The following is a 25,345-nucleotide window of genomic DNA, read 5'->3' as shown; positions in this document are numbered from 1 at the left end:
AAGGAAGACTGAAGGCCAGGGTGAGGAGCGACAGGCTTGAAATAGGGCACTGGCAGGGAACAATGAGGCTGTGTAGTGGGTGCTGCCTGATTTGGTTTGAGTGACTCCAGGCTGCAATGACAGAGTTGGAACCTGGAGGGAAAGAATCAACGTTGATCCACATAGCATCCCTACATATTATTCGTGCCATGGGACCTGCACCGCCTACATCATAAACGGTCGACTCTCGTCGTTGAGCACCCAACTCAGCGGCTCGACATCGCCGAAATTAAAGAAGTTATCTGTATCCGACATCTAATAGACTGTCAGTATAATTATTGCGGTAGAGGGCCCAGGGTAGTCACTTACGATGCAGTCCCAGTCGCCCATGAACGGTGCCGCATTCTCGGAAATCTCGTTGACGGCATCGATATTCATCCCATTGTAGCCTTGTGCAGCCTTATCCTCCATGAACGAGATACATCGTTGCTCGGCCTGCTCTGCCGCCCGGAGCAGATGGTGTGGGAATTCAGTCGGCCCCAAGCCCTGCATCAGTCCCTCGACCTGGGCAGATACCAACGTAGACAGCAAGAAACCCTTGATATTCGTCTCACCGCATTCAATCATATCCCAAAACCGCACCTTTGCATCCGTCAGAAGAGCAAACAAGTCTTGGCGGTAGGGGCTAGGGCCAAGACTGTCTTCGTCTTGCAGCTGGGCCTTGAGCTCCAGTAACACAAACATGGTCGCAAGCATGCTCCCTGTGCGATAGAATCCAAATCCACACGTCACGAATCGGGTCATATCATCTCGGTCTGACACTCGTTCGTCTCGAGGAGCAGCTGCCATGATATTGGACGATGGATAGATAGCGCACCAGACCTTCACGGCACTCTCGATGACCACCTTTCTGGAAAACGCGTACGTCGGATCGCGGAGGGACTGTTCGAAAAAGGGCATATGAAGACAGCAGAAGTAGTAATGGATGATGAAATCCAGGACCCGTGTTTCAAATTGCGAGGGCGTCCGCCCATGTCCAGACTTAAACCCTCTTAGTGTTCTACAAATGGCGCGGTATGAAGCCCTAAGCTCTGTGTCGAATTGGAGAGTGCGCTCGTAGGTCGCATAGGACTCTAGATCATTCAAGAACCGCGCAATTGCAAGACGCTGCGGATAGGTCTTGCGGAGCTCTCTTGCGATTGAGGTTTGGGTATATTCATCGTCAGCCTTGGGCACCGGGTCGTCCGTCAGGAGCTGTTCGTCGTCAAAGTTCGCGGGGGGTTCACAATCAAAGTCGTCAACAGATAGTAGAGGCGCTCCGCCGGACATAATGCTAGATTGCAGCGACAGCTCTAAGATTGTGTTCCACAGTCTCCTTCGCATCTCAGCAGCGACCGTAGTCCGATTCGGTAGACAAGAAGGATCTCGGTTCAATCCCATGTGCATCGCTGTGCGGAGCAAAGCGCCCGCAGAAATCCAACTGGAGTCGCCGCCCACATTTATCGTCTCTCGCGCGATCAACAGGAGAATCCTGCTCTGCAAACATTGAATGTTCAGTCGCGGTTTGAAGTCCGGGTCGGACAGCCAAGTATGAGCTTCATAGACCCAACGGTTAGCCGACGCCCTGAGAGAAAAACGCTCATCATACGTGATGGCTCCAATGGCGAGAACAAGCTTGAGCTGAACTGTGAATGCGATGCTGGGCCCGGCATCCGACACCCAAAGCGCATCGTACTCGGTTTTGAAGGTGGGTATATGCAACACTCGGAAGGTCGTTTCAACCGTCCGAAGATAGCAGTCAACGAGCTCGTCGGCAATTCCTTTGGGTGGGAGTTCTGTCGTCGGAGGAGTTGGCCATCGCGGCGTCCGTTGGGCTTTGATGATTCTCGCCAGATCCTTGCACCTCTTCATTCCGGAGATTGCCTTGGAACCGTTGGCGCGCATGTACGGTTCGATCACCTCAAAGACATCGCGAAACTGGCGGGTCAGTAGATATCCTAGACATCCCTGGTAAATGAGGAGGCCTACCATTGAAGCACCCTGCGCCCAGTGACTGGCACCGAATAGCCTACTTTTATGGATCACCAGATTCCGGCTGACGGCCTGCGAATTGGCGTCAACGCGGCTGCCGTGGTTAATATGAAAAGTCCCGGCCAACTGCGAAGTAGTCGTTTCAATGTTATTAGAATTGGGAGTGGGACGAGGCTGCGGACTGGCTGTCTGCGTAGCTTTGACCAACTGCTCTTCAAGACGTCTAATCGTGCTTTTCATAGACTCCACCTCGGAGGCAGATGCAAGACTCGTCCGGGATAACGAGGACTTCGAACTGGATGCCAGAGATCTAGACGCATAGCTTGGAACCTGCGATGCACCGCCATCCGGAGGCCCCAGTGAATGGCGTTCTGGCGACGTTTTCGCAAGATCCAGTTCGGACGTGCCCCGAAATCGCAGCGGCGTCGCATCACCGTCATAGACGCACGATTCATTCTTTGATTTTACGCAGTTGCTGCAGGGACTTTCGCGGTTGCATTTTATCTTGCGTCTCCGGCATAGAGTGCAGGATCTGGAAAATTAGCTGTTGTTCACCACGAAGGGGATCTGCGTACACTGCTGGCCGTCTGCGCCGTCGCTCCGGTCCAACACCTGTCATCATTTCGACTCATCAGCCAACTCGGGAAATTGTCCAGTGGAATCTTCGACAATCTGATGCATCTGGAATGCAATGGAAAGAATTCTGAAGGTGACAGGAAGAGTGAATAAAAGTGCATGTTTGGCCCGTGTCGCCCGCCATTTCCCGCTCCGGTGTCGGCTTGAGCAGAGTCCGATCGAATCCCCGACGTATCTCCGACATCTCGGACGGCGCAACAGGAGCATATAAGGAGCTGTGCCGATCGACTTTTTTGTGCTTCTCCAGTATACTTTCTGTGCTGTCCAGTATACGACAATTTGCTTCTCGACTGGTAAAGTGCATTTTGCGAACTGACGAAATGGCGGACACAAAAGCAGACTTCCAGCCCTCGGATCCTGAGGCATCCGATGTACACGCTCAACCGAACAGCATCGATGAGAAAGCCAGCGACAAGGCGCCGTCTGAAAACTTCGGCCCAGCTCCAGACGGTGGTCTCAAGGCCTGGTCTGTTGCAATTGGCTCCGCCTGCACGATCTTCTCGACCCTCGGCTTCGCAAACTCCTTCGGCGTTCTACAAGAATACTATGCGGCGCACCAACTCTCATCAGAGTCCGCAGACCGAATTGCATGGATTGGATCGCTCTCTGCCTTTCTTCAATTCGCAGCCGGAGCTATTGCAGGTCCTTTATTTGACCGATACGGCGCTTGGGTAGGTCCCTTCTTCCTCGATCGTCTTTGCCGTGCCCTAACAAGCCCTAGGTTATCCGCCCCCCTGCCATCGCCTACGTCTTCGCCCTGATGATGACCAGCCTCTGCAAAGAGTATTGGCAGTTCATGCTCGCCCAAGGCGTCCTCGTCGGAATCTCCACAGGTCTCCTCCAATTCCCCGCCATGGCCGCCGTAACTCAATACTTCGACAAGAAGCGCGCCGCCGCCCTGGGGATGGCCATCGCCGGCTCCTCCATCGGCGGCGTAGTGTTCCCAATCGCCTTGTCAAAGATGCTCAACGGCACGTCGCTAGGCTTCGGCTGGTCCATCCGCGTCGTCGCATTCATCATGGTCGCTACAATGGGCATCTCGTGTCTCACCGTTACCGCCCGTCTGCCACCCAGGACAACCGCCTTCTTCATCCCCAGCGCATTCAAACAATCCCTCTTTGTCCTCCTCATCTTCTCCCTCTTCCTCCAAATCCTAGGCCTCTTCACGCCTCTCTTCTTCATCCCGACTTACGCCGTCTACCGCGGCATGAACCCAACCCTCGCCTCCTACCTGATCGCCATCACAAACGGCGCGTCCACATTCGGCCGAATCATCCCGGGAATCCTCGCCGACCGATTCGGACGCATAAACGCGCTAGGCATTGGGGGGATCATAACAGGCGTGATAATCTGCTGCATGAACGAAGTGAAAACCAACGCTGCACTGATCGTATTCTCCTCCATCTTCGGGTTCTGGTCCGGCACGATCATCTCGGGCGGGAGTGCGGCGCTCACGTCGGTTCCTAAGAATCCGCAGGAGTTCGGCACGTACTTGGGAATGGGTTTGGGCGTTTGTGGGTGTGCGGCGCTTATTGGGCCGCCGGTTAGTGGTGCATTGGTTGATCGATATGGGGGGTTCTTGGAGTTGTCGCTTTTTAGTGGCATTGTTTGTATTGGTGGGGGGGTTGTGGCGCTGTTGGCGAAGGGGGTTACGGAGGAAGGGTTCTTTGGGAGGGTTTAGTTGACTTTCCTTCTTTTTGTATTTTTATAATGTTGCACGTGTGGCTATAGATTTACTTAATACATACACTTCACTCTGACAGTACCTCTGGGCGTGGTATACTATTGCGGCATCTTAACATACCCGGGACAAGCAAGCGTTAATTCACAAATTCATACAATCCCTTACAGCAACTATATGAACAGCTCCACTACCTTTTCACTATCAACTCCAAACCTCACCTACCCGCTCCAAACCCTAGCCCCAGACGGAGCATATTCGCTCGGCACCAGGCAGTAAATGTTAAGCAGGGTCCCAGGATCAGTAGCCGAATAAGCCCCGGAGAACACAACACGTGGACTGGAGCTGCCATTGCCACCAGCAATAACTTTGACCTGTTCGCGGGAAATATAAAACTGGGCGAGAGTGACGTGGTTCCAAATGAGTCCTTAGAGAAGGGGTTTGGTTGACAGCGGGTTACATTGTGATCTAATAGACTACCCGAAAAGATAACTCCGAACTATAACTTAACTATTCTCTGCTGGCGCGATATTTTCACGTTGACAAACCACCTGCCGATGAAACAGAGCGCGCCAAGTACATTGCACATTGCATGCCAAGATCCCCGCTGTTGAAAGCAGAATACAAGGAGTCCTGCTCTCAAGTGTCACCTGGATTATCTGATGAAGAGTGCATGAATTAGCCTAATTTGTTTTCACATCGAGATGCGCATAACCTCGGAATTAAGACGAAACCGCAAGGAAACAATGTGGCCATAGCCAAGCCTGAGGGGTTAAGTTCCTGGTACCTTTGTTTAAATGCCCTGAAACGAACGTAGTGAGAGAAAGGGAATAGTCAACAGGGGTGCACGTGGGTCGTCCAAAAAAAGCTGCTTCGATTTGTATGTAGAAACCTTGTTGCCACGCGGGCCTTTCATTTGCTTATTGACTTTCCCTCCCCTCCACGCACGAATATGCTCCTGCTATTTGCACACCTGTATTCTACCACGCTATGTTGCGACCTCGATCTTGTATTAGCCTTATATTTCCTTGAAGAGCAGACCATTCAGGGATATCATGTATGAAGCGAAGTGCTGTTCCTTTTTTTGTATGCCCTGTTCGGTGAAGAAACTAGGATCCGGGGCGCTAATACATCCGGCTACAAAAGCAGCGTCACCCCTAAGGATAGAGGCTATTGACTTATTTTGGAATTCCCAGCATCAACTGCAAGCCCTTCATCTTTATCATCCAGTGACTGTGCGCCCGATTCGTAAAGCTTTCGGAGGATTTCTTGCTGCTCCCTTAATGTCCTTTGTTGATGCCTGGTTTTATCTATAGGTGAGCAATATCCCACCCCACTTGCAACGAGTTCAACGACAAAAGGACTCGCACCTGATCAAAATCTGAACTTCGAGGCTCCTTAACTCTTTCCTTAACCTGTCCAGCTCTAGATGCGTCCTGCGCATACTCTCGGAATTTACCGCAAATTTTGCGCGCCCGAAAAATCGCTTCTCGAACAATCTTGGGTCAGGCTTGAAGTCCAATACGTATTTGCTGGCAAAATCTTGCATGATCTGTAGTGGTTCCTCTGTGCGCTTAAGAAGCCGTTGCATGCGAGTTTGGAGCACCCTGTCCTCATGCTGGAACGAACCGGTTAAATACGCCGAAGAAAAAGCTTGAATCTCAACAGATTGCTCGACGATATCCTCTGCTGTTCTCTCAAAGATCGTATATGTCTCTTCGTTGGCACGGTGTAAACGATGCAGGTAAAACGCTGCGCTGACAACCAGGGCATACACAAATGTTAAGATGGTGAGGATGCTCCCTGTGATGGAAAGAGGACTATCTTCACATGGAATACAGGCATCTGGCAGCATGCTAGATTTGTTGGGCGAAGATAGAGGCCGACGGGTCACGGAGTATAGAGAGGCTGTGACTATATAGAAGTGAGTGAGCAGAGGAAGTGCAGACCACGCAGATCCCGCGTAACTGCTGGGACTGGACGAAGTACAAAGGCGGTCAAAAGTCTCTGGTCTGGTTACGCTTTCCGTTCCTGTCGCTATTAGTCATCTTCCGTCCGTGCATTGCTGCTGCTACAAGCCTGATCTCAACTCAATACCCTTACCATCACTCCACTGATTTAATGTCTTCGTTTCAGGGCCCGCAGCGTGCCAAGCGCGCGTCTTCCAGTATCTGCGGATGTCCGTGCCAATTTCGCTATAGCGTAGCTTGGCCTCCAGCAGTTTTGCTGAACCGCGAGCATCTCCCCATGCTAGCTTCGGACTTCCGACTGCGGGGATATCTCTACACAATACGGCCAAGGCGGCAGTTTCTCCGGTGTAAGAAGTAAATTTCCGGTTCCTGCAGAACGCTAGTCGGGGTGTCGAAATGGATATATATATATAACATATATAACATACCAAGTATGCCCGCTCGCTGGTTAGGCACTGGCTATCCGCAACACCAACATGCTCTTCTCCAAACCACTATCACTGGCCCTGCTTGCTGGGACTGCAGCAGCCAGGGAAGGCTTCGTAACGACAAACGGAGAAAAATTCCAACTCGACGGCGAGGATTTCTACTTTGCGGGCAGTAACGCGTACTACTTCCCATTCGACAATGTATCCACCTCTCCACCTAATATATATCACGACCGACACTAATGGTATAGTAGAACCAAACAGACGTCGAACTCGGCCTCACAGCCGCAAAACGCGCTGGGCTCAATGTCTTCCGCACGTGGGGCTTCAACGACAAGAACACCACATACGTACCCGGGGGTCTACCCGACTACGGCGGCGAAGGGGCCGGAGCAACGGAGATCGTGTTCCAGTGGTGGAATAAGAATGGCACGTCGACGATTGATCTAGAGCCGTTCGATAAGGTGGTGAATGCGGCTGAGAAGGCGGGGATTAAGCTGCTTGTTGCGCTGACGAATAACTGGGCGGATTATGGCGGGATGGATGTGTATACTGTGAACTTGGGTGGGAGGTATCATGACGATGTAAGTTGCAGTCACTTCTTGTGGTTTGCTGCGTATAGGAAGGAGTCTAGTGCTGACAGGACAGTTCTACCGTCTCCCCCAAATCAAAACAGCTTTCAAGCGGTACGTCAAAGAGATCGTCACACGGTACCGAGACTCCCCAGTGATTATGGCCTGGGAACTCGCCAACGAGCCTCGATGCAATGCAGACGGGGAGCGCAATCTCCCCCAAAGCCCAGACGGATGTAGTCCCGAGCTGCTCACATCGTGGATATCCGAAATAAGCACGTTCATCAAGACGCTTGACCCGGACCACCTGGTGACGTGGGGCGGCGAGGGAGGATTCAACTACGAGTCAGACGACTGGGCGTACAACGGCTCTGACGGGGGCGATTTCGAGGCTGAGTTGGAGCTGGAGACTATTGACTTTGGGGTCTTCCATTCGTATCCGGATTGGTGGACAAAGACGGTTGCGTGGACGGATCAGTGGATTGTCGACCATGCGGAGGCCGCGCGGAGTGTTGGGAAGCCGGTTGTGCATGAGGAATACGGTATATCTCTTTACATATCTTTGTTGAGTTATGCTGATTGATACAGGCTGGTTGACCCCGGAAGGACGGCTGGACAACCTGGGAACAGTCTCGAATATTACGCGCCTGCAGGCTGTTGGGGGATGGCAGAACATCAGCCTGCATGAGAAAATGCCGGACCTGTTCTGGCAGTTTGGGTTCTCTGGCTATTCGTATGGCCGCAACCATGATGATGGATTCACCATCTATCTCGATGAGTACGTCTCCTCCCAATATAAGGCCCCTCCCAGTAAGACCATGCTAACGACTGCAGTGCCGAAGCAAAGGATCTGGTATACAAGCACGCACGAGAGGTCAATCAACTGAACCGCAGGCATTAGATAGTCTAGATACTTCCAGCTCGCAGAATGATATCCCTCACCCACTTTACCTCCTCTACAATGACATCCGGCCGCACAAGATGCACATTATGCCCACAGTCCCGCAGCCTCACAAACCTCGTCGTAGACGAAAGCCCAAGCTGCTCTTCTTGTAACTCACAATCAATCCCATCCCACCGATCCAGCAACGCCCGAAACGCAGCTCTCTGCTCCGCCGTCCCATTCCCAGCCCGCACGCCCTCCTCATAGATCCGCTCATAATCTCTAGGACAATTCGCCCGGATCACACTGAGCGGTCTCTCTCCCAATGCCCTATTCCTAAACTGCTGCTTATCCCTAAGGGTCTCACAGACCTCTACAAACGACGCCGCTTCAGCCTGCGCAGCCTCAGCCCCCGCAAAGATATCCTTCGCTCGAGCTCTCCACTCGTCATCACTCAGCACCGTCTCCCCTCTCAACCCCGTAACACGCGCGTAGTTCAGATCCCCAAGTACAGCAGCGATATTCAAATCAGGTACAGTGAAGAAGTCACTCGCGCGCTCGGTCGCCGCGTCACAGACGACCATCCCGGCGACAGCATTTGGGAATAAGTGTAGGAACTCGCGCGCGACGATACCGCCGTATGAATGCGCGACTAGGATTAGGGGATTGTTATGGAGACCTAGTTTCTGCAAGAGGAGGTGAAGCTGCCCCGCGGCCTGCACGCTTCGAGCGGGGGTGGTGGGAGAATGGGGATTCGGATTAGGATTCGGAGATGAACCAGGCTGTGTCGGTGGGTCAGGGTCAGGGTCCGAATTCTTCCCCGGGTGAAGCTGACGTCCTTGATCATTGTCAACAGGGTCCCGCAGGTCAGGGCCCTTCTCGCTGCGACCGAGGCCAGAGCGATCGTACAACAGCGTGCGCGTCCACGGGCGCAGGAGTCGCTCGACAGCAACATAGGATGAGGCTACATCGCCAGCACCGGGGATGATCACGACGAGGGGATCAGCAACAGCAGCACTCGGGTCCGAGGGAGAAGAGACGACTGGGCCGGACATAAAGGCACTGAGGCTGTGGGTGCCGATCGGAACCATCGTGGGTGTGGGTTCTGCTGGCGGATTTGGGGGCTGGAGTGCGGCTGAACGGGGTTCCTCCATTGTTGTTGTATGGTGTCAGGGTCGGCTGGACCCGCCTGATGGACAGGCTGTTTTGTGTTTATGATGGCCGATGTTTATGATGGCTGCTGTTGTTCCTGGCTTGTTACGGTTCCTTGGTGTAGGATGGCTGCTGGCTGTCGGTAGACGGCTGTGCGACCTGATGGATATCGTGATACAGACTGAACGATACTGAAGGGTGCAGGACGAACAAGCGGCTCTGCAGGATGCAGCCTTGCAGAAACAATAGATATTGAAGAATAATCCTTATTATTCCTTAGCCTTGACACTTCACAGCCCCGGCTGTGGAGACTGGAGAGATGCCGAAGCGTTGGTGCCAGGTAGACAGCGTGGACGATCTCTCGTAATCCACAATGACCAAAGGAGGAGGAATCGTCAAAGTAATCTTCAAAACTGCAACAAAGATACACCGTGGAGACGAGCTGCTGCAACAATAGGTGAGACGACAATACAGCCTGCCTGTTCCGCAAGAACGTCGCTCGAACTACGCCACGACGAACACGGCAACCGATGAGCACGAGAATTGGCAGGTGACGAGGATGGCACTCAAAGGATGCTGACTGCAGGACTGCACAGTGCTTCTCGCTGGGAAGTCGTCGGGATAGGCGGTTGCTCGAGCAGGGTCAGCGATATTGACCAACAACAAGAGACAACAACAAAACCCTGTTATAAATAGACCAGCTAGAAGCGTTACACGGGGCTGAAGCTCTTCACAACCAACAAGACAAGCTTGGCAGCCGGATCTGCGGCGGGTCGTGGCTGTCCAGCAGTAAGCCAGGTCGTATAAGCCCTGTGGAGCAAGCCCTGATCCGCAGTCTCACCACAATGAAGCAGCAAAACAATACATATAAAGAGGACCTTAACCTCGACCATGGCTCAATCAATCCTCTCATCATCACAATCATCACTCTAATATCACACCATGCGTTTCCTCCCCATCCTCCTCGGCTTCGGCGCTCTGGCTGCCGCCCGCTGCGGTACACGCCGTGTCTCTGAAGAGCAACGGTCGTACCACAAGTTCCTCCACGAGAGAGAAGCTCGCGAGGCCCATCAGCCTGCAGCCCGCGATGTCTTCGATGTCGAGATTGACACCTACATCCACATCGTCAACGGCAACACCACCGCAAACCACACCAAGATCCCGCAGCGCGTGAACGACCAGATAGCCGTGCTGAACCACCACTACGAACCCACCGGCTTCTCGTTCAAGCTCATCAACGTCTCATACACCTACAACGCAAGCTGGCTGGACATCTACTCTGAAAGCGACGAGGAGCTCGACATGAAGAGCTCTCTCCGCCGCGGTGACTTCAAGTCCGCCAACCTCTACTTCGTTGACCTGGAAGAAGACCTGCTCGGTGTCGCGTAAGTCCCTATCCACCATAATCATCTCCTCCACATATACTAATGCAAAAACAGAACATTTCCCACCGACAAAGGCCCCAACCAGCTCAAACTCGACGGCGTAATGTGCGACCTGCAGACCCTCCCCGGCGGCAAAGCCCCCTACGACCTAGGCATCACCGCCGTCCACGAAGTCGGCCACTGGCTGAACCTGCTCCACACCTTCGAGCCCAGCGAGGACGCCGAAGAAGACGACCCAACCGCCGGCTGCCGCGGCCACGGCGACTACGTCTTCGATACCCCCGCCGAGGGAACCCAAGCCGAGGGGTGCCCTCGCTTCCGGGATACCTGCCGCGGCCGGAATGAGACTCTGAACTCTTTCTCTATCCCTGGGTCTGACCCGTTCCATAACTTTATGGACTATACTGATGATCGGTGCCTTACGGAGTTTACCCGGGGGCAGATCGTGCGGATGCAGAACTCGTGGGAGCAGCGCGAGCACTATAAGCCTGGTATTGGTGGGCGTCGCGCGAGTGCTGGGTCTGGGTGGAACAACTGAACTATTTGACGGATTTGATGTTTAGCGGTATTGTTTTGATTATGCATAAATGGCGAGAGTTGAGTTGCATTTTGATGGTATAGACATGGCGGTGTTGTTGAAGTGTTGTTGAAGTTATAGAGTATATATACCCACGATCTGTCTAGAGGTGTCTAGTATTGAAGCCAATGAATGTTCATGACTTTATTTTATTCACTTTGCTACTATATATACCACACTCTCAACATCTATTTCTCAGGGTCTCACAAGAGATCGTGACAGGCTCCACTTGGGCACGGCTCAGCTGCCTCCAACCAATACCATCTGGCACAAGAAGAAGACCCCATGGCACAGCCCCCCTAACAAGCCGTACCCGTCCATGGACGTCGTCAGCCAAGAAGGGCGATGCAAGCACAAATATATCGTTCTTCTACTCTGCTTCCCTGCACATAATCCGCAAGCTTACCTTGAAGGTAAAGTGACCTCCAAACAAATACAACCATGGACCTTCCCCCACCATCATACGAAGATGCGATCCGGCAAGGGCCCGGAAATACCCCAGGCGACAACCACAACCACAACCACGGCGACAGTCAAGGACGACTTCGTCTAGAACTCCAAGGCACCTCGATCCGCGATCTATCGACCGGACAGGTCTTATACAGACTAAGCCGGTCGGTGACGAGTTTACCAAAACCCGGACCAAACAGTTCGTCCTCGGTGACCTTCGAACGGGTAGAATACAACAATACTCCACCAGAAGCTAAAAGCACTGGCATACACAAAGACGATTCAAAATCAGAGCCAGATCCAGAGTCCCAACCACAGAATAAACACCTCTTCTACCTCGTGCACCCGCGCGACGCGCAATACCGGCGCGACACCCCAGCATACTACATAACATGCCTCTCCGCCTCCCCGGACAAAATGGAAGGCAACATGCAGTTCGAAACGCGCGGGACAGTCCTGCACGGGACGGAATTCCAGGCTCTGCTTAGTCGCGGGCGCACGTGGGAACATAAACCACTTTTCGCGATGGGTGGGAAGGTCCCGCTGTTCAGTGCGCGACGGGAGGGGCTGGTGGGTGGGCAGTATACGTGGAGAGAGGACTCTGGGAAGGAAGTCGGCCATGAGTCTGCTCGGAACGGGGAATCGCGTGGGCTTGTTATTACGAGTCCGATGGAGCAGGAGAGGAGGGATGCGTTGGTGGCGCTGTGGGCGTTGAGGGTTTGGTATGAGGTTGCTGAGAGTCCAAAGGCGAAGCGGGAAGGTGGGTTTCCTTGCCTTGACTCTTGTATGAAGACTGCTGACTTTGTTTAGAGTTGGAACGGATGACACCAGCCTCGGCCTTTTCAAATCACAGTGGATTTCCAAGGAAAGCCGGGGCTCTTGGTGCTCTTGGGGCTTTGGGAGCGGCTGGCGGTGGGGGTGGTTGTTGAATAGTCAACCTTTTAAGATTCCTTATTTCTCTGGGTTGTACATTCTAAATGAGTTATCTATTATACAGTCTATAACGCGGAATATGCATGAAAGGGCCGACTTGCGCTATTTGAAATGCATGCACTGGCGTAACGTCGTTCGGACATAGATGGCTTGCTGTATAAGATAAATCGGGATCCAATGGCCTGTGATGAAGATGGCCCGGAGACCGAAAGTCTCAGCATCCAAGTGCAGGTGGTTGAGCAGCAAGATTGTGATGTCTGGCTGAATGGCCATCACCATAGCTAAATCTGATGTGGCCGTGCAAGGGTCATCATGACGGGAGCGGGAGACCGGACTATAAGAAGTCCAGCAGAGAAAATATCTTCTGATATCAGCCAACCGACTGCACAGTTTCACCAACCACAGCCGCAGGAGGTCCAGCCTTTCCCTCCGCCAACACAGATCTCTTCTCCGGCTCAATCCCCAACCGTGCCTGCGCCGTATCACACAACTCCGCATTCCCACACTCACAATCACCCTCCCTCGCCCATCGATACGTAATACTCCATCTCTCCCCTCTCACCCTCACCGTCCCATCACCCAACATATCCGTCTTCCTCTTCGCAATCCCATGCGTCCAATGCAGTCTCGAATCCCTCGTAAAGCGCATCATACTCCGCGGCGCCAAATCAACATCAACCTTCTCATCGCCGTACTTCCCATGCCTCATGCGCATGAGCACCGGCGCCCCCAGCGAAAGCGCATACAGCTGGTCCCAGCCGCGATGGGAGTCGACGTGGGGCGGGATCCCCGAGCCCGGGGGGTAATACTGGAGACAGACCTGGTCAGGCGGTCTGGATTCTGTTATCGGGATGAGAGGTTCGAGCCAGGAGGGGAATGGCTTGTATGGGATCGACGGGTCTATGCCGAAGGTCTTGTAGTCGAAGGTGTAGCCATAGTGCAGCGAGATGCGGCCGGGGCGGTCGGGCCAGGTGAGTTCGGTGCGGAAGAGGGTGAGGAGAGATTCTTCGTGGGCGGGGGTGATGAAGTCGGCTTGGTAGTCGAGGCCGGGGACATTTGGGTTCTCGGAGAAAGAGGATTGGGGGTGGGAATGGATGCCCATCGTGCGATGGCACTTGCGACAAAAAGTTGCAGATCAGAAGTGAGGGATGATGTGCATAATGTGCAAAGTGTATGCACCACATGACTAAGCATGAATAACTTATGCGACGTGATGGTGGAGCTGTTGACATGTCTGGTATGTGGCTGTCAAACGAAATAATTTGAAAAACGTTATTATTACCCATTGAATTCCTCCACGGAGTTGTCCTCGGTTTCGCGCATTCCAGGGCCGCGTTGCGAGAGATTGCCCTCCTCGGGGTGGCCTTAGCGCAGGCTTTCGTACAGGATATCATTGATCAGCACATTCCCATATTCTGTCTATTAATGTTGTGCTGTATACTGTCGATGACCATCCATTGAAGTTTTCTCTCTGTATTTCACAACCGTAACCCAATGTCGAGGCTAGTTCTGCTTGCACTGCCGTGGCTAGCCCTACTTGCGTGGGCGGAAGATGTCTATCTTGAATGGGATATCACCTGGGTCTGGGCTGCCCCGGACGGGTTTGCCAGGCCCCTGATCGGTATCAATGGAGAATGGCCATGCCCACAGGTAGACGTGAATCTGGGAGATCGGGTTATTGTGGATGTACACAACGGCCTTGGGAATCAGACCACTGGCATCCACTGGCACGGCTTCCACCAGTACATGACAGGGATGATGGACGGCAGCAGTGAAGTGACGCAGTGTCCGATACCTCCAGATGAAAAGATGAGATATGAATTCATGGTAAGCAGGTGGTAGACGTATTGAGAATAACACTGATGTTGGTAGGCAAATCAATCCGGGACGTACTGGTACCATTCACACAACATGGGCCAATATCCCGATGGACTGCGAGGAGCCTTTATAGTGCACGACCCATCTCCACCGTTCGAATACGATGACGAATTCACCATCACTCTGTCCGACCTATACCATGAACAGATGCCCTTGCTACTCAATCAGTACCAGTCTCTCGAAAACCAGGCGAATGGAGGGCTGGAGCCTCTGCCGGACAGTGCCATAATAAACGACTCGACAAACACCACTATCCATGTCCATCCCAACAGGACATATCTAGTTCACATAGTCTGCACCGGCAACTGGCCTGGACACACCTGGTTTTTCGACGAGCACGAGATGACCGTCGTCGAGGTTGATGGCATCTTCACCGACCCATACCCTGCCCGTGACAAGCGCCTCCGAATAACAACCGGCCAGCGCATGAGCGTCCTGATCCAGACAAAGAACGACACCAGCCGTAACTACGCCATGTGGAATACAATGGACATGAACATGATGTTCTTCTACGAGAATCGAACCATCCCTGAGGGCTTCAACCCGAACGTCACCGCGTGGCTGGTGTACAACGAGAGCGCGCCTCTACCTCCTCCTCCTGTGGTGTACAACCTGGATGCAAATAAGGATTTCGTTGATGATGTTCTCTTCGTGCCTGCGGACCACGAAAGGATCCTTGAACCGGTGGATCGCCAGATCATCATAAACACCACTTCAAAGGCTATCAGTGGCGTTGCGAGGTGGACTGTGAACAACGAGACATATATCCCGCCAACCGTGCCATCGCTCTATACAGCCTTATCCGTCGGCGAGGAATACATTTCTGATCCCACGGTATACGGACAGGTCAACCCGTTCATTGTCGAGTACGGCGAGGTCGTCGAAATCGTGATCAACAACGACCACAACAACCTGCATCCATGGCATCTTCACGGACACCAGTTCCAGGTTATCCAACGCTCAGCAGTAGACGGGGGGCTTTTCGCCAACTATTTCCAGAACATCTCGTCGACTCCGGTGAAGCGGGATACGATCATGGTGCAGAACAACGGACATGCAGTTATACGGTTTCGAGCAGATAACCCAGATAAGTCTCACCATTTCTACCGTGCTTATAGCAAGACTCTGACTGACTGACCTACGCGTCTGGCTCCTCCACTGCCACATTGAATGGCACGTTGAAGCTGGGCTTACAGCGACGATTATTGAGGCGCCGAAGGAGCTGCGTGAGATGTCGCTGCCTCTCGACCATCTAAGAATTTGCGGGAGCTATGGTAGCCCAGAGTGTGGGAATGCCGCTGGGAATGAGGGATTGAATATGACGGGGCTTAATACGGAGGTAACTCCAGGTAGTTCAGGGTAAGTCGAAGCCTACTAATGCATCCTGAAATAATAGCTTCTGACATTACTAGTGCGATGATTGACGGCCATGCGAAGTGAAAAAAGCATATACACTCGGTTACAGGAGAAACAACGGATAACATGGTGAATAGCGATATATAGCAAGGCATGGTTTCATTACTGTCTGTAGCAATTCCAGCTGTCACCAGTATGAACCAAAACATCGAATCACACTTGTAAACAAATATTAGTTCGGAATCTCTTTCACCTGTGTGGACCTGTCATTATAATTAGGAGCCACATTCCCCAGAAGATCCTCCAGCCACTGGTATGCCACGATCAAGCTGTCGGGATATCCCATGTGCGGCAGGCCGGGGAAGAATCTACATACCGCAGCGTCAGTTCAAGCCACTCAAATACCAACGGAAACTTTAAACATACTTCCCCTCCTTCGGAGTTCCATAGTTGAAAAGTTCCAAACAGTCTTCAATCGGCGTAACACCGTCCGCGACACCCTAGGAAGGTCAGTTTCAGGCATAAATTCCCAGCACGGGAGCAGACATACATTCAGAAGCAACATTCTGCAGCTAGGTTTGTGCACAATCCCCGTCTCCACCAGCGAGAACTTCTTCTGTGCGTGTTCCTTAAATTCCTCCACGTCTTTGTACCCGTGCTTCGTCGCCCATGCCGTGGTGAGCCTGTTCCAGTCAGCATCGAGCCATCGACCGTCCTGGCAAAGATAGGCTCACGTAAACGGATACTCATGATCATCCACATGGCCCAACCACTCCTTATCCAAGAAGTAATGACACCCAGGCCCATGCGCAACCGCACCAAGCAGCCGATCTGCATGCGTATGCGCCGCTCGGATAGCATAGAACCCCCCTGCGCTCAGTCCCCATACAACGACCCTGGTAGCGTCCAGTCTGGAATGTGCCATGATATACTCGAGGACGCTGTCACATAGCCGATCCGGCGATTCAGGATCTGCAGGATCGGCTGGGCAATCTGCGGTGCCTGGGATCTCCATAATCACCGTCGCCCAGCCGCGCGCGGTGATTTCGTGGCTGCGCTGGCTGTTGTCTGTGCGGTAGCCGTCTAGGCCTGTCATGATGAGTATTACCGGAATCGGGTCTGGGTTTTCTGTAGCCTGAGGCAGGCGGACGTATATGGGGAGTTCTCGCCCGTCATGGCCGCTGCGGTGGGTATGGGTGATTAAAGTCTCCTGCATGGGTACATCCCAAAGGGAGGCTGCCCTTTGGTAGACGCCCTTCTGCAGATCGTACGCGGTGCGTTTAAGGGAGTCTGGCTGGGTGACGTCTACGTATGGGAACCGGGAGATGCGGTAGACAGCGGCGGCGCGGCAGAGGAGTTCAGAGGCTTTTTCTCGCTGTCCGGCATCTAGTGCTTGGATAGCCAGCCGCTCAAGGGAGGATGCGGTGGGGAAGAAAGATGTGGTATACTCCTCTGATTCTGCGTCGTTGATATCATCCTGTTGCACATTGAAGTAAGGAGCGTTAGACAGACACAGCAGGTGGGTTAAATTGATGAGGCCGTCTTACCGAGATAAGCTCCTGGAAGATGGGTTCGAAGTCATCATAACACCCATCATGGAACGGGTATACAGATTTCTGACACTGTGCAAGCTTAGTTTCCATTCCATGTTAATCAGTATGGACAGAGAACATACAGCAAACTTCCACCGCGACTCCCACAGGGTTTTGATAGACCCCTTGTGAGGGTAGACGGTGTCGAATTTCGGGCCAAGTATCCAGTTTGGCATGGTGAATCTGGTCTACCATACAAGTTATCGAGCTGAGTAGATAGCACAGGACGGAAAAGGTTTCGTGGTTGTTATAAGATCCTGGGGCCCCATATCAAACCCCGCGATGTCCCATCAAGCCGCTATATTTAGTACTCATCGAGTCATGGAATCAATGACGGAGCGGCAGGGAGTCTGGAGCAGGGATATCTAAGCGAGACGATCATTGCGACGTGAGCTCGCGGTGCAACTGCGAGAGCATTACGTGGATTGATGCAAACAGGAGCATGGGCTGTGGCAGTCGAAGGGCCAGTTACGGAGGGGGGTAGCGGACTCCTGCCTAGAACGGAGGTATAAGACAAGCTGTTATTAAAGGATATTATCATATTAAATTATTACACGCCCACGGAGTTCCGCGGAGCAATTATGGCACTTTGTAACATGTAATCTGCGAAAGACCTGGCTATATATTTGCACCTCCATTGACTGCTATCACTTGACCTAAGGCACATTAGCCAACACTCCGTAGAGAACAACCAGGTAGACTCACCATTGACCCATTCGCTGTCAGGACCAGCAAGGAAAGAGACCACTCGTCCAATATCTTCCGGGACGCCACACCTGCTCAACGGACTACCCCCGGCCAGGGCGGCTTCGATGTCCTGGAGGGAAGAGTTCTTGTCACACCCCGGCGCATATCGCCACGAGTTCGCAAGCCACATATCACTCTTCACCCCCGCCGGGGCAATGGCATTTACAGTGCATTTCACCCGACCAAAATCTGCTGCAAGACAGCGGGTAAAACCCTCCACGGCGGACTTGCTCCCCGCGTACAGTGCATGGCCGGGAACGCCCACACCAGCAGCAATAGAGGACATCAGGATGACACGTCCACCCGGTTGGATATGGTCAAAGGCATGTCTCGCAACAAAGAACTGCGCGCGAGTGTTTAGACTGAAGACCTGATCAAAGTCGTCGATAGTGGTTTCGTCCAGGGCGCGGAATTTCTCCACGCCGGAGTTGGATACCACGATATCCACCTGGCCGAAGTGGTTGACGACCTGGCGGAAGAGACTTTCTATATTAGATACCTGGGTCAGGTCTGCTTGGAATGCGGCCGCGTCGATGTCGAGGTCCTGGATAGCTTTGACTAGGTCCTCTGCGGGCTGTTGGCTTCCGCAGTAGTTGATGGCAATCGAGGCACCTCTTTTGGCCAGTTCAAGGGCGATTCCGGCCCCAATACCTCGCGCTCCACCGGTGATGAGGGCGACCTTGCCGCTTAAGCTCTGGGGTAGAGAGTTTGTTAGAACCATTGCTGAGATCGGGGTGAAAGTTCCTCTTCCAGCCCGGTTCCTGGTACGTGCTGAAATTACTCATTAAATATATATATAATGCCGCATAGCATTGGCACACAACCTCGATGACAACCACACAAGGCGTACAGGCTAAGAAGACTTAATGTAACATATCCCCCCTCGTTCTTTCGAAACAACATGGAACTCGCAAATGATGGGGTGTTGGGAGATGTGGAAGCTACCCTGAAAAGCCACTTCTTCTTTGACCATGAAGAGATGCCACCGCATCGGGAAATCACATTGGGATCGCCCTAGCTGACGTCTTATCCCACGTCATGAACACCCTCTCTGACCATACTGCATCGCCCTCGAGGAGGCCTTAGCGTACAGTACTACGTTGAGGTACTGTGGCTTGAGGCACCAAGGGCACATCGCAGTCTTGAGACGTTGGGAACGCAAGATCAAGGGAAATGTTACGTCCTGTTGGTGGCAGACATTGTCATGGACCCATGCCCACTGTCCTTGCAGGGTGATATATATTCTTGTGTCTCACTTTTCAGCACAGTCGCCAGGACCCCGTCGAAGTATCTGCACCACCTCATTCCTGTTTGCATCATGCTTAAGCAAGATCCAAAGTTAGAGCTCAGCTTTCAAGGTAAGCTAATCTGTGATCAGGGGTATAGTGCTGGCTAATATAGACAGACTTCCTAGCCCTTCAAAAGGTTGTATTCGACTGGGCTGACAGCTATGATGCAAAGGTACGCGCCGCCGGATGCATATATGATCGACCTGCTAACTATGAACCACGGTGTAGGACTGGGACCGTCTGAGGAGCATCGTTGCACCTACCCTTACTGTCCGTTAATCCGTATCCTTGTCCTTGCCTGCCTGGCCTCTGACCACCGGAACAGGTCGATTACACCGAGATCGGTCTACGAAGATGGGACCCCATGCCGGCCGAAGACTACCTGGAAATGGTAACTGAGGTTGGATTCCTCGGAAACCCCACCATAAAAACCCAGCACCTCATCGGAGCAACATGGTGGGAGGTTGTCTCGGAGACTGAAGTCATTGGGCATCACCAGCTGCGTGCCGCCCACCAAGTCTATACCAGCCCTGACTTGAGTGATGTTAAGCTAAAGGGCCACTCCCATGCCACCAATGAGCATTACTATCGCAAGATTGATGGACAGTGGAAGTTCGCTGGACTGAAGCCTACAGTGCGTTGGAATGAGGAGCTGTTCGAGGAGGTGTTCCCGGCAACCCAGTAAGGGATTAATGATGCCCATATTGGTGTATGTTGAATGGCATTTGCAGTCTCATATCGAAACCTGTACGTAATTAGGGTTATGATGGAATCCCCGTTCCATTACTCCCAACAGGTAAAGTTCGTACCTCGTAAAGCCTGCTATGTAGGAATGTATACTCTGCCGCTCTCGGAGATTCCGAGCTTAATCGCTATGCTAAGACGACCTCCACGATTGGGGCCAATAGAGCGCAGTTTCTCCATTCCAATTAGCCTCCTTCACATACAGGATCCCATCTGTCAACGGGTGTAAAATGCGAACACATTCCACTCTCTCCAGAACGATCGACAGGCAAACAACCATGAACGTATATCCTGTTATATCTAACACGTAGCTTCCCAGCCAACTCCAGCCCTCTGAATCTCGGTGAGCCAATTACGTTCTCAATTCGATCGTCACACTTCCTTTATCCCCACTAGCCACGATGAAAGCTTCAACACTACTTAGTGCGGTCTCGGCTATATCGACCCTGCTAGCGATGCCGGTTGCAGCAACACCATCCCCAAACCCACCGAGCCTAAACTTCCTATACTCTATGAATACTACCGTCGGAGAGCCCATCGAAGTAGGCAATGGTCCCTGGGGAGCTCGCGTAGCCATCCCCGTCACTGGCGGGACTTTCAAAGGGCCCAGACTATCCGGTAGGTCGCCCCTGCCCCTCCATCCATGACCCCAAGGTCCCAGGTCCCACTAACAACTTCCAAAGGAAAGGTCCTCGACATAGGTGCCGAATGGGGCGTGACTGACTCCAACGGGACATTCAGAGCCGATGCAAGGTATCAGCTCAAGACGGATGACGGGGCGAATATCTACGTCCAGGTGAATGGGCCGAGTCAGGGTGAGGGACATTCGCAGTCTAGGATTATACTGGAAACTGGCAGTGAGGAGTACTACTGGCTGAACGATGTTCTTGCAGTTGGCGTCACCACTCTGGGACACGGGTGGGTGGCGGTTGATGCGTGGGAATTGGTTAGCCCGGAATAGTCTGCGTAATGTATTGAATAGTAATCATTGTTAGTATATAAAGCAATGAGAAGCCGTCTGAGCTAGAACTAGTATTTCTGCGGCCGAATGATAGCTATGGCCTTCTATCTGTGGCGTGGGAAGTGTGTTGGCATATAATGCAAATAGAAAGACGGCCTAATACCGCTAGTGGTTTTTATGGTCGAACAGTATTTCGATAAAGTGTACGGGATATAAGGCAAGTACTGAATCGGTTTATATATAATGGTTCTTAGGCTGTGAATAACAGGAGATTTGGGCCTTCAGTTGGTAGAAACACCGTTAGACCTTCATGTAAGGAGTGTCTATTGGCCTTGTGCCGACCTACTATCCTGACTACTACCAGCACGGGTTTGGGACGGCTGGGAGAGGCACAGTAATTCTGCCATACTCGATATCACAACAGCATCAGTCTCCCGGGCAATAGTAAGAGCCATGTAATTTTATGCAAGTTGTGATGCCACCTGCACGGAGGCTATTGAAATATTGCAATGACCCCCTTGTCAGCATACCGATCATCGTAGGCCCTAATTATAAGTGCCTAGGAGCGTGATGCGCACGGTCATTGCGCCCGATTGACAGGGATACGCGCATACCATTCCAGCCACCGGAGACGTCAAGTGTCTGTTTGAGCTATGACCCGGCTTTCTGCCACAGGAATCCGTAATGTTTGTATCTGTTCCTAGATCCGTTTCTAGTATCGACATTCTTTCTCCAGAAAGCATGTGTAAAAAAACTATGCCCACAAATGCCCCATCGCTGGCGCGATTGTAAGGTTTGCAAAACCTCAATCCAAAATATCTTGACCCAGGCCCTGCAGTGCTCCATTTTGAATCACCGTAATCATGGCCTTTGTTCGTCGCCTGCTGTGCATGGCAGCGCTTGCCGGTGCTGCCGATGTTTATTATACACTTGATTTGACATGGGAGACCGGCTCACCAAACGGCCTGGAACGGGATATGATATTCGTGAACAACCAGTTCCCAGGGCCGCCAATGATCCTCGATGAGGGCGACGATGTGACTGTAAGAACCGGGCCAGACCAATTCGCGAAGATGGTATTTCTGACCCGAGTAGGTTGAAGTTCACAACCATATGCCATTCAACACCACAGTCCATTTCCATGGAATCGAGTATGCACTTTGTTCCTTTATAGACGCACATACCTGACGGAAGTAGGCAATTGGGTACTCCATGGGCCGATGGCGTACCTGGGTTGACCCAATGGGCGATTCAACCAGGACAGTCGTATACCTACAAATGGCACGCAAATGATTATGGGACATACTGGTATGAGCTCAACTCGAAATGGCCTCGGGATGCAGACTAAACCCAACTACCAACAGGTATCACGCCCATGACCGAGCAACGCTACAGGATGGTCTGTATGGTGCGATACATATCAGGTACGTCGCCTCCACTACTGCAGGTCTGGCGACTGACATGATGCTTTTTAGGCCGTCAAAGGACCGCGAAAACCCCTTTTCCATGATCTCGAACGACACCGACGACACACATGCCATGGAAGAGGCAGAGAGACACACAATACCGGTGATCCTGTCGGATTGGGATCATTTGACATCAGTGGAGTACATGGAAGCAATGGAAGCCACTGGCTATGATATTTTGTACGTGCTACCCCGTCCACCTCAACTGTTGTGCTAACCAAAGTAGTTGCTCCGATAGTATCCTTGTCGGCGGCATGGGGTCTATCTATTGCAAGGACCCCAAGGAACTGACGGCGCTCCAGGCCGCGCCAGTTCAGCAGGTGATTAATGCGACATTAACTGATAAAGGGTAAGTCCAATATATTCAACCCAGACTGCAACATTCTTAACATCCCCAGATGTGTCCCATTCGTGACAAAACTGCAAGGAGACTGGGAACACCACCCCGATAAACTGCCACCCGGGTTGAACGACGGCTGCGTCCCCAGCGACGGTCCCGATGCCGAATACATGGTCGACGCATCCCATGAATGGGCCAGTTTCAGCTTCATCAGCGCCGCCAGTCTCAAGGCCCTAGTAGCCTCGATCGACGAACACCCCATGTACGTCTACGAGGTTGACGGTCGGTACATCGAGCCCAGTCTAGCTGAGAGCATCGAAATATACAACGGGGAGCGGTACTCCGCCATGGTGAAGCTGGATAAGGAGGCCGCGCAATACACAATGCGTATTGCCAATACTGGGGCCAACCAGGTAATATCGGGGTACGCGAAGGTGACATACCAGGGAGGACAGGATAGCACACGGCAGTCAAGTCCGTACATCAACTACGGCGGACAGAATGTAACAGAGTCAGTGGTGAAATTGAACACCAGCGATCTGCGTCCATTCCCAGCAATCTACCCAGCACAGACAGCAGACGACTTCCACCTCCTAACACTCGGCCGGATTAATTCATCGTGGGAATGGACGCTGGACGGTACGAAGTTCTTCCCAAGCGACTTGGACTCTATGCAGCCTGCTCTCTGTAACCCGGACAGTCCGGACCTTGAATCCGCGCTGAAAATCACCACGCGCAATGGGACGTGGGTTGATCTGGTGTATCAGCTGCGCATTGAAGCCCCGACGGTCGTGCAGCCTCCCCATCCAATGCACAAGCACTCCAACAGAGCATTTCTGATTGGCCGGGGTGTGGGGGACTTCAAGTGGCGGAGTGCGGATGAGGCGCGCAAACAGGTGCCGGGGAATTTCTTCTTGGATAGCCCGTTGTACAGGGATACGTTTGTGACTGCGCCGGCTGGAGAGGCGTGGATGGTGGTGCGCTATCAGGTGGTTAATCCCGGGCCGTTCTTCTTGCACTGTCATATGGAGACCCATTTGCATGGGGGGATGGGGATGTTGTTGTTGGATGGGATTGATGCGTGGCCGGAGGTGCCAGAGGGATATTGTTAACTCGAGTTAAATATAAGACAGTGTTGGCGAATGGATCTACACAGGACAGGACCAGAATTTGGCAATACAGGCTTCTTAATGATGATTTTGAAAGAGGCTTATGATTTAGAAATTTGGTTATTTACATAACAGGCGCCATAAAGGTGCCCAGGTAGTCCATCTTCCCCACCGGCACGCCCTTGGCCCTCAGGATATCATACGCAGTCACCAGGTGGAAATAGAAGTTCGGAGTCGCAAACAGCACCGCATACGTCTCGGGGGTAAACTCATACTCCTTGGGTCCCATGGGCGCCTTGAACTTCTTGCCCTCGTTCGCGGCAAGCACAGCGAGGTCGGCCTTCTCGAGCGCGGCAAGGGCCTCGTCAATGCGCTTGTAGAAGTCGTCGAATGTCTTGTCGTTTTGCTCCTGGGCTGGGGGCTCGACGAAAGTTGCGCGGCAGAGGGTCTTGATCGCTGTGTTTGTGACGATGAAGACCTGGAAGGGGAGCCCCTTCATGTCGTGGCCGAGCGAGGCGTTGAAGAGGTCATCGATGGGGATGTTGTTGGCCTTGGCGTGCTCTTCGGCTTTCTGGAGGATGACCTTGAGGGCCTGGATGCCCTTGACGAAGGGATCGATGGTGTAGGTGTAGATTGAGGAGGACATAGTGACTGGATTAGGGCTGTGAGGCTTGACTGATTGCGCAATTGTTTACTGCAATGGCTCACCCAGGAACAGGAGGGCTATTTGAATAGTCAAGGTACAAGCTCCTCACTAGCCATTATTAATCGCCTTCCACGGGCTTCGATTCTGCGCATTGTGTCGCACAGTTTGATTTGTCAGAACCTTCACTTGTGGGCCAGTGTAGCGGTGAGTCCACCGAGCTTACCAGGTTATCCTGTCTGCAGTCTGCAGCTATTTTGGATTCATTTGTAAGAGAAGTTGAAATTGGATAACTAGCGAACCCCTCGAATAAACAGGGAAGAGGCACGGGCCTGGCGGGGTGGTCGATGCTCTCCCAAACACAATGGGTCCATCAAAGCCAAATGAATCATATTTCTTGATCTTGTTTGTCAATCTTGTTTCCTCGGTGGCAGTGGATCAAATATCCCTCTGGCATAACGCTTCTTACCGTCAAGGTCACTGCTATTACGGCGATCCTAGCCGAGGAAGAGCAGGCAGAGTATCAGGTAAAGTTGAACGAGA

At 52.5% G+C, this 25,345-nt stretch overlaps 16 protein-coding genes across 16 annotated transcripts; 9 read left to right on the top strand and 7 right to left on the bottom strand.

Annotated features, from left to right (window-relative positions):
* Window positions 1–204: 204 nt before the first annotated feature.
* On the bottom strand, window positions 205–2,632 carry APUU_51455S (uncharacterized protein; the record flags this gene model as incomplete). Its single annotated transcript, XM_041706565.1, has 4 exons — window positions 205–294; window positions 349–1,956; window positions 2,008–2,542; window positions 2,586–2,632. 4 exons carry the CDS (start codon window positions 2,630–2,632, stop codon window positions 205–207), a joined length of 2,280 nt encoding a protein of 759 aa, XP_041558938.1.
* Window positions 2,633–2,966: 334 nt separating this feature from the next.
* On the top strand, window positions 2,967–4,327 carry APUU_51454A (MCT family MFS transporter; the record flags this gene model as incomplete). Its single annotated transcript, XM_041706564.1, has 2 exons — window positions 2,967–3,317; window positions 3,368–4,327. The coding sequence occupies 2 exons, from the start codon at window positions 2,967–2,969 to the stop codon at window positions 4,325–4,327; spliced, it is 1,311 nt and encodes a 436-aa protein (XP_041558937.1).
* Window positions 4,328–5,497: 1,170 nt separating this feature from the next.
* APUU_51453S (uncharacterized protein) lies at window positions 5,498–6,182 on the bottom strand (the record flags this gene model as incomplete). The annotated part of the gene is made up of 2 exons (XM_041706563.1): window positions 5,498–5,627; window positions 5,698–6,182. The coding sequence occupies 2 exons, from the start codon at window positions 6,180–6,182 to the stop codon at window positions 5,498–5,500; spliced, it is 615 nt and encodes a 204-aa protein (XP_041558936.1).
* A 591-nt stretch (window positions 6,183–6,773) lies between these two features.
* Window positions 6,774–8,198, top strand: APUU_51452A (glycoside hydrolase 5 family protein; the record flags this gene model as incomplete). The annotated part of the gene is made up of 5 exons (XM_041706561.1): window positions 6,774–6,926; window positions 6,980–7,309; window positions 7,374–7,839; window positions 7,886–8,075; window positions 8,132–8,198. 5 exons carry the CDS (start codon window positions 6,774–6,776, stop codon window positions 8,196–8,198), a joined length of 1,206 nt encoding a protein of 401 aa, XP_041558935.1.
* A 5-nt stretch (window positions 8,199–8,203) lies between these two features.
* Window positions 8,204–9,334, bottom strand: APUU_51451S (alpha/beta fold hydrolase; the record flags this gene model as incomplete). Its single annotated transcript, XM_041706560.1, has 1 exon — window positions 8,204–9,334. The coding sequence occupies one exon, from the start codon at window positions 9,332–9,334 to the stop codon at window positions 8,204–8,206; it is 1,131 nt and encodes a 376-aa protein (XP_041558934.1).
* A 940-nt stretch (window positions 9,335–10,274) lies between these two features.
* Window positions 10,275–11,255, top strand: APUU_51450A (zinc metalloprotease; the record flags this gene model as incomplete). Its single annotated transcript, XM_041706559.1, has 2 exons — window positions 10,275–10,717; window positions 10,772–11,255. The coding sequence occupies 2 exons, from the start codon at window positions 10,275–10,277 to the stop codon at window positions 11,253–11,255; spliced, it is 927 nt and encodes a 308-aa protein (XP_041558933.1).
* A 480-nt stretch (window positions 11,256–11,735) lies between these two features.
* Window positions 11,736–12,673, top strand: APUU_51449A (uncharacterized protein; the record flags this gene model as incomplete). The annotated part of the gene is made up of 2 exons (XM_041706558.1): window positions 11,736–12,504; window positions 12,555–12,673. 2 exons carry the CDS (start codon window positions 11,736–11,738, stop codon window positions 12,671–12,673), a joined length of 888 nt encoding a protein of 295 aa, XP_041558932.1.
* Window positions 12,674–13,047: 374 nt separating this feature from the next.
* On the bottom strand, window positions 13,048–13,779 carry APUU_51448S (uncharacterized protein; the record flags this gene model as incomplete). The annotated part of the gene is made up of 1 exon (XM_041706557.1): window positions 13,048–13,779. One exon carries the CDS (start codon window positions 13,777–13,779, stop codon window positions 13,048–13,050), a length of 732 nt encoding a protein of 243 aa, XP_041558931.1.
* A 392-nt stretch (window positions 13,780–14,171) lies between these two features.
* abr1 (multicopper oxidase abr1) lies at window positions 14,172–15,692 on the top strand (the record flags this gene model as incomplete). The annotated part of the gene is made up of 2 exons (XM_041706556.1): window positions 14,172–14,504; window positions 14,550–15,692. 2 exons carry the CDS (start codon window positions 14,172–14,174, stop codon window positions 15,690–15,692), a joined length of 1,476 nt encoding a protein of 491 aa, XP_041558930.1.
* Window positions 15,693–15,786: 94 nt separating this feature from the next.
* On the top strand, window positions 15,787–15,995 carry APUU_51446A (uncharacterized protein; the record flags this gene model as incomplete). The annotated part of the gene is made up of 2 exons (XM_041706555.1): window positions 15,787–15,914; window positions 15,968–15,995. The coding sequence occupies 2 exons, from the start codon at window positions 15,787–15,789 to the stop codon at window positions 15,993–15,995; spliced, it is 156 nt and encodes a 51-aa protein (XP_041558929.1).
* Window positions 15,996–16,143: 148 nt separating this feature from the next.
* ayg1 (heptaketide hydrolyase ayg1) lies at window positions 16,144–17,679 on the bottom strand (the record flags this gene model as incomplete). The annotated part of the gene is made up of 6 exons (XM_041706554.1): window positions 16,144–16,279; window positions 16,338–16,411; window positions 16,462–16,594; window positions 16,646–17,388; window positions 17,459–17,533; window positions 17,587–17,679. 6 exons carry the CDS (start codon window positions 17,677–17,679, stop codon window positions 16,144–16,146), a joined length of 1,254 nt encoding a protein of 417 aa, XP_041558928.1.
* Window positions 17,680–18,121: 442 nt separating this feature from the next.
* On the bottom strand, window positions 18,122–18,971 carry arp2 (hydroxynaphthalene reductase arp2; the record flags this gene model as incomplete). The annotated part of the gene is made up of 2 exons (XM_041706553.1): window positions 18,122–18,159; window positions 18,209–18,971. 2 exons carry the CDS (start codon window positions 18,969–18,971, stop codon window positions 18,122–18,124), a joined length of 801 nt encoding a protein of 266 aa, XP_041558927.1.
* Window positions 18,972–19,568: 597 nt separating this feature from the next.
* Window positions 19,569–20,224, top strand: arp1 (scytalone dehydratase arp1; the record flags this gene model as incomplete). Its single annotated transcript, XM_041706552.1, has 4 exons — window positions 19,569–19,608; window positions 19,656–19,711; window positions 19,768–19,809; window positions 19,865–20,224. 4 exons carry the CDS (start codon window positions 19,569–19,571, stop codon window positions 20,222–20,224), a joined length of 498 nt encoding a protein of 165 aa, XP_041558926.1.
* A 460-nt stretch (window positions 20,225–20,684) lies between these two features.
* Window positions 20,685–21,244, top strand: APUU_51442A (DUF3237 domain-containing protein; the record flags this gene model as incomplete). The annotated part of the gene is made up of 2 exons (XM_041706550.1): window positions 20,685–20,901; window positions 20,967–21,244. The coding sequence occupies 2 exons, from the start codon at window positions 20,685–20,687 to the stop codon at window positions 21,242–21,244; spliced, it is 495 nt and encodes a 164-aa protein (XP_041558925.1).
* Window positions 21,245–22,107: 863 nt separating this feature from the next.
* abr2 (laccase abr2) lies at window positions 22,108–24,162 on the top strand (the record flags this gene model as incomplete). The annotated part of the gene is made up of 7 exons (XM_041706549.1): window positions 22,108–22,287; window positions 22,340–22,395; window positions 22,442–22,552; window positions 22,609–22,668; window positions 22,720–22,890; window positions 22,937–23,059; window positions 23,109–24,162. The coding sequence occupies 7 exons, from the start codon at window positions 22,108–22,110 to the stop codon at window positions 24,160–24,162; spliced, it is 1,755 nt and encodes a 584-aa protein (XP_041558924.1).
* Window positions 24,163–24,283: 121 nt separating this feature from the next.
* On the bottom strand, window positions 24,284–24,805 carry APUU_51440S (DUF1993 domain-containing protein; the record flags this gene model as incomplete). The annotated part of the gene is made up of 1 exon (XM_041706548.1): window positions 24,284–24,805. One exon carries the CDS (start codon window positions 24,803–24,805, stop codon window positions 24,284–24,286), a length of 522 nt encoding a protein of 173 aa, XP_041558923.1.
* Between the last annotated feature and the right edge of the window lie 540 nt (window positions 24,806–25,345).

This window comes from Aspergillus puulaauensis, chromosome 5, assembly GCF_016861865.1.
Source record: "Aspergillus puulaauensis MK2 DNA, chromosome 5, nearly complete sequence".
Lineage (NCBI taxonomy): Eukaryota > Fungi > Ascomycota > Eurotiomycetes > Eurotiales > Aspergillaceae > Aspergillus > Aspergillus puulaauensis.
Note: the sequence above shows the minus strand (reverse complement) of the source record. Positions and strands in the feature narration are given on the sequence as shown.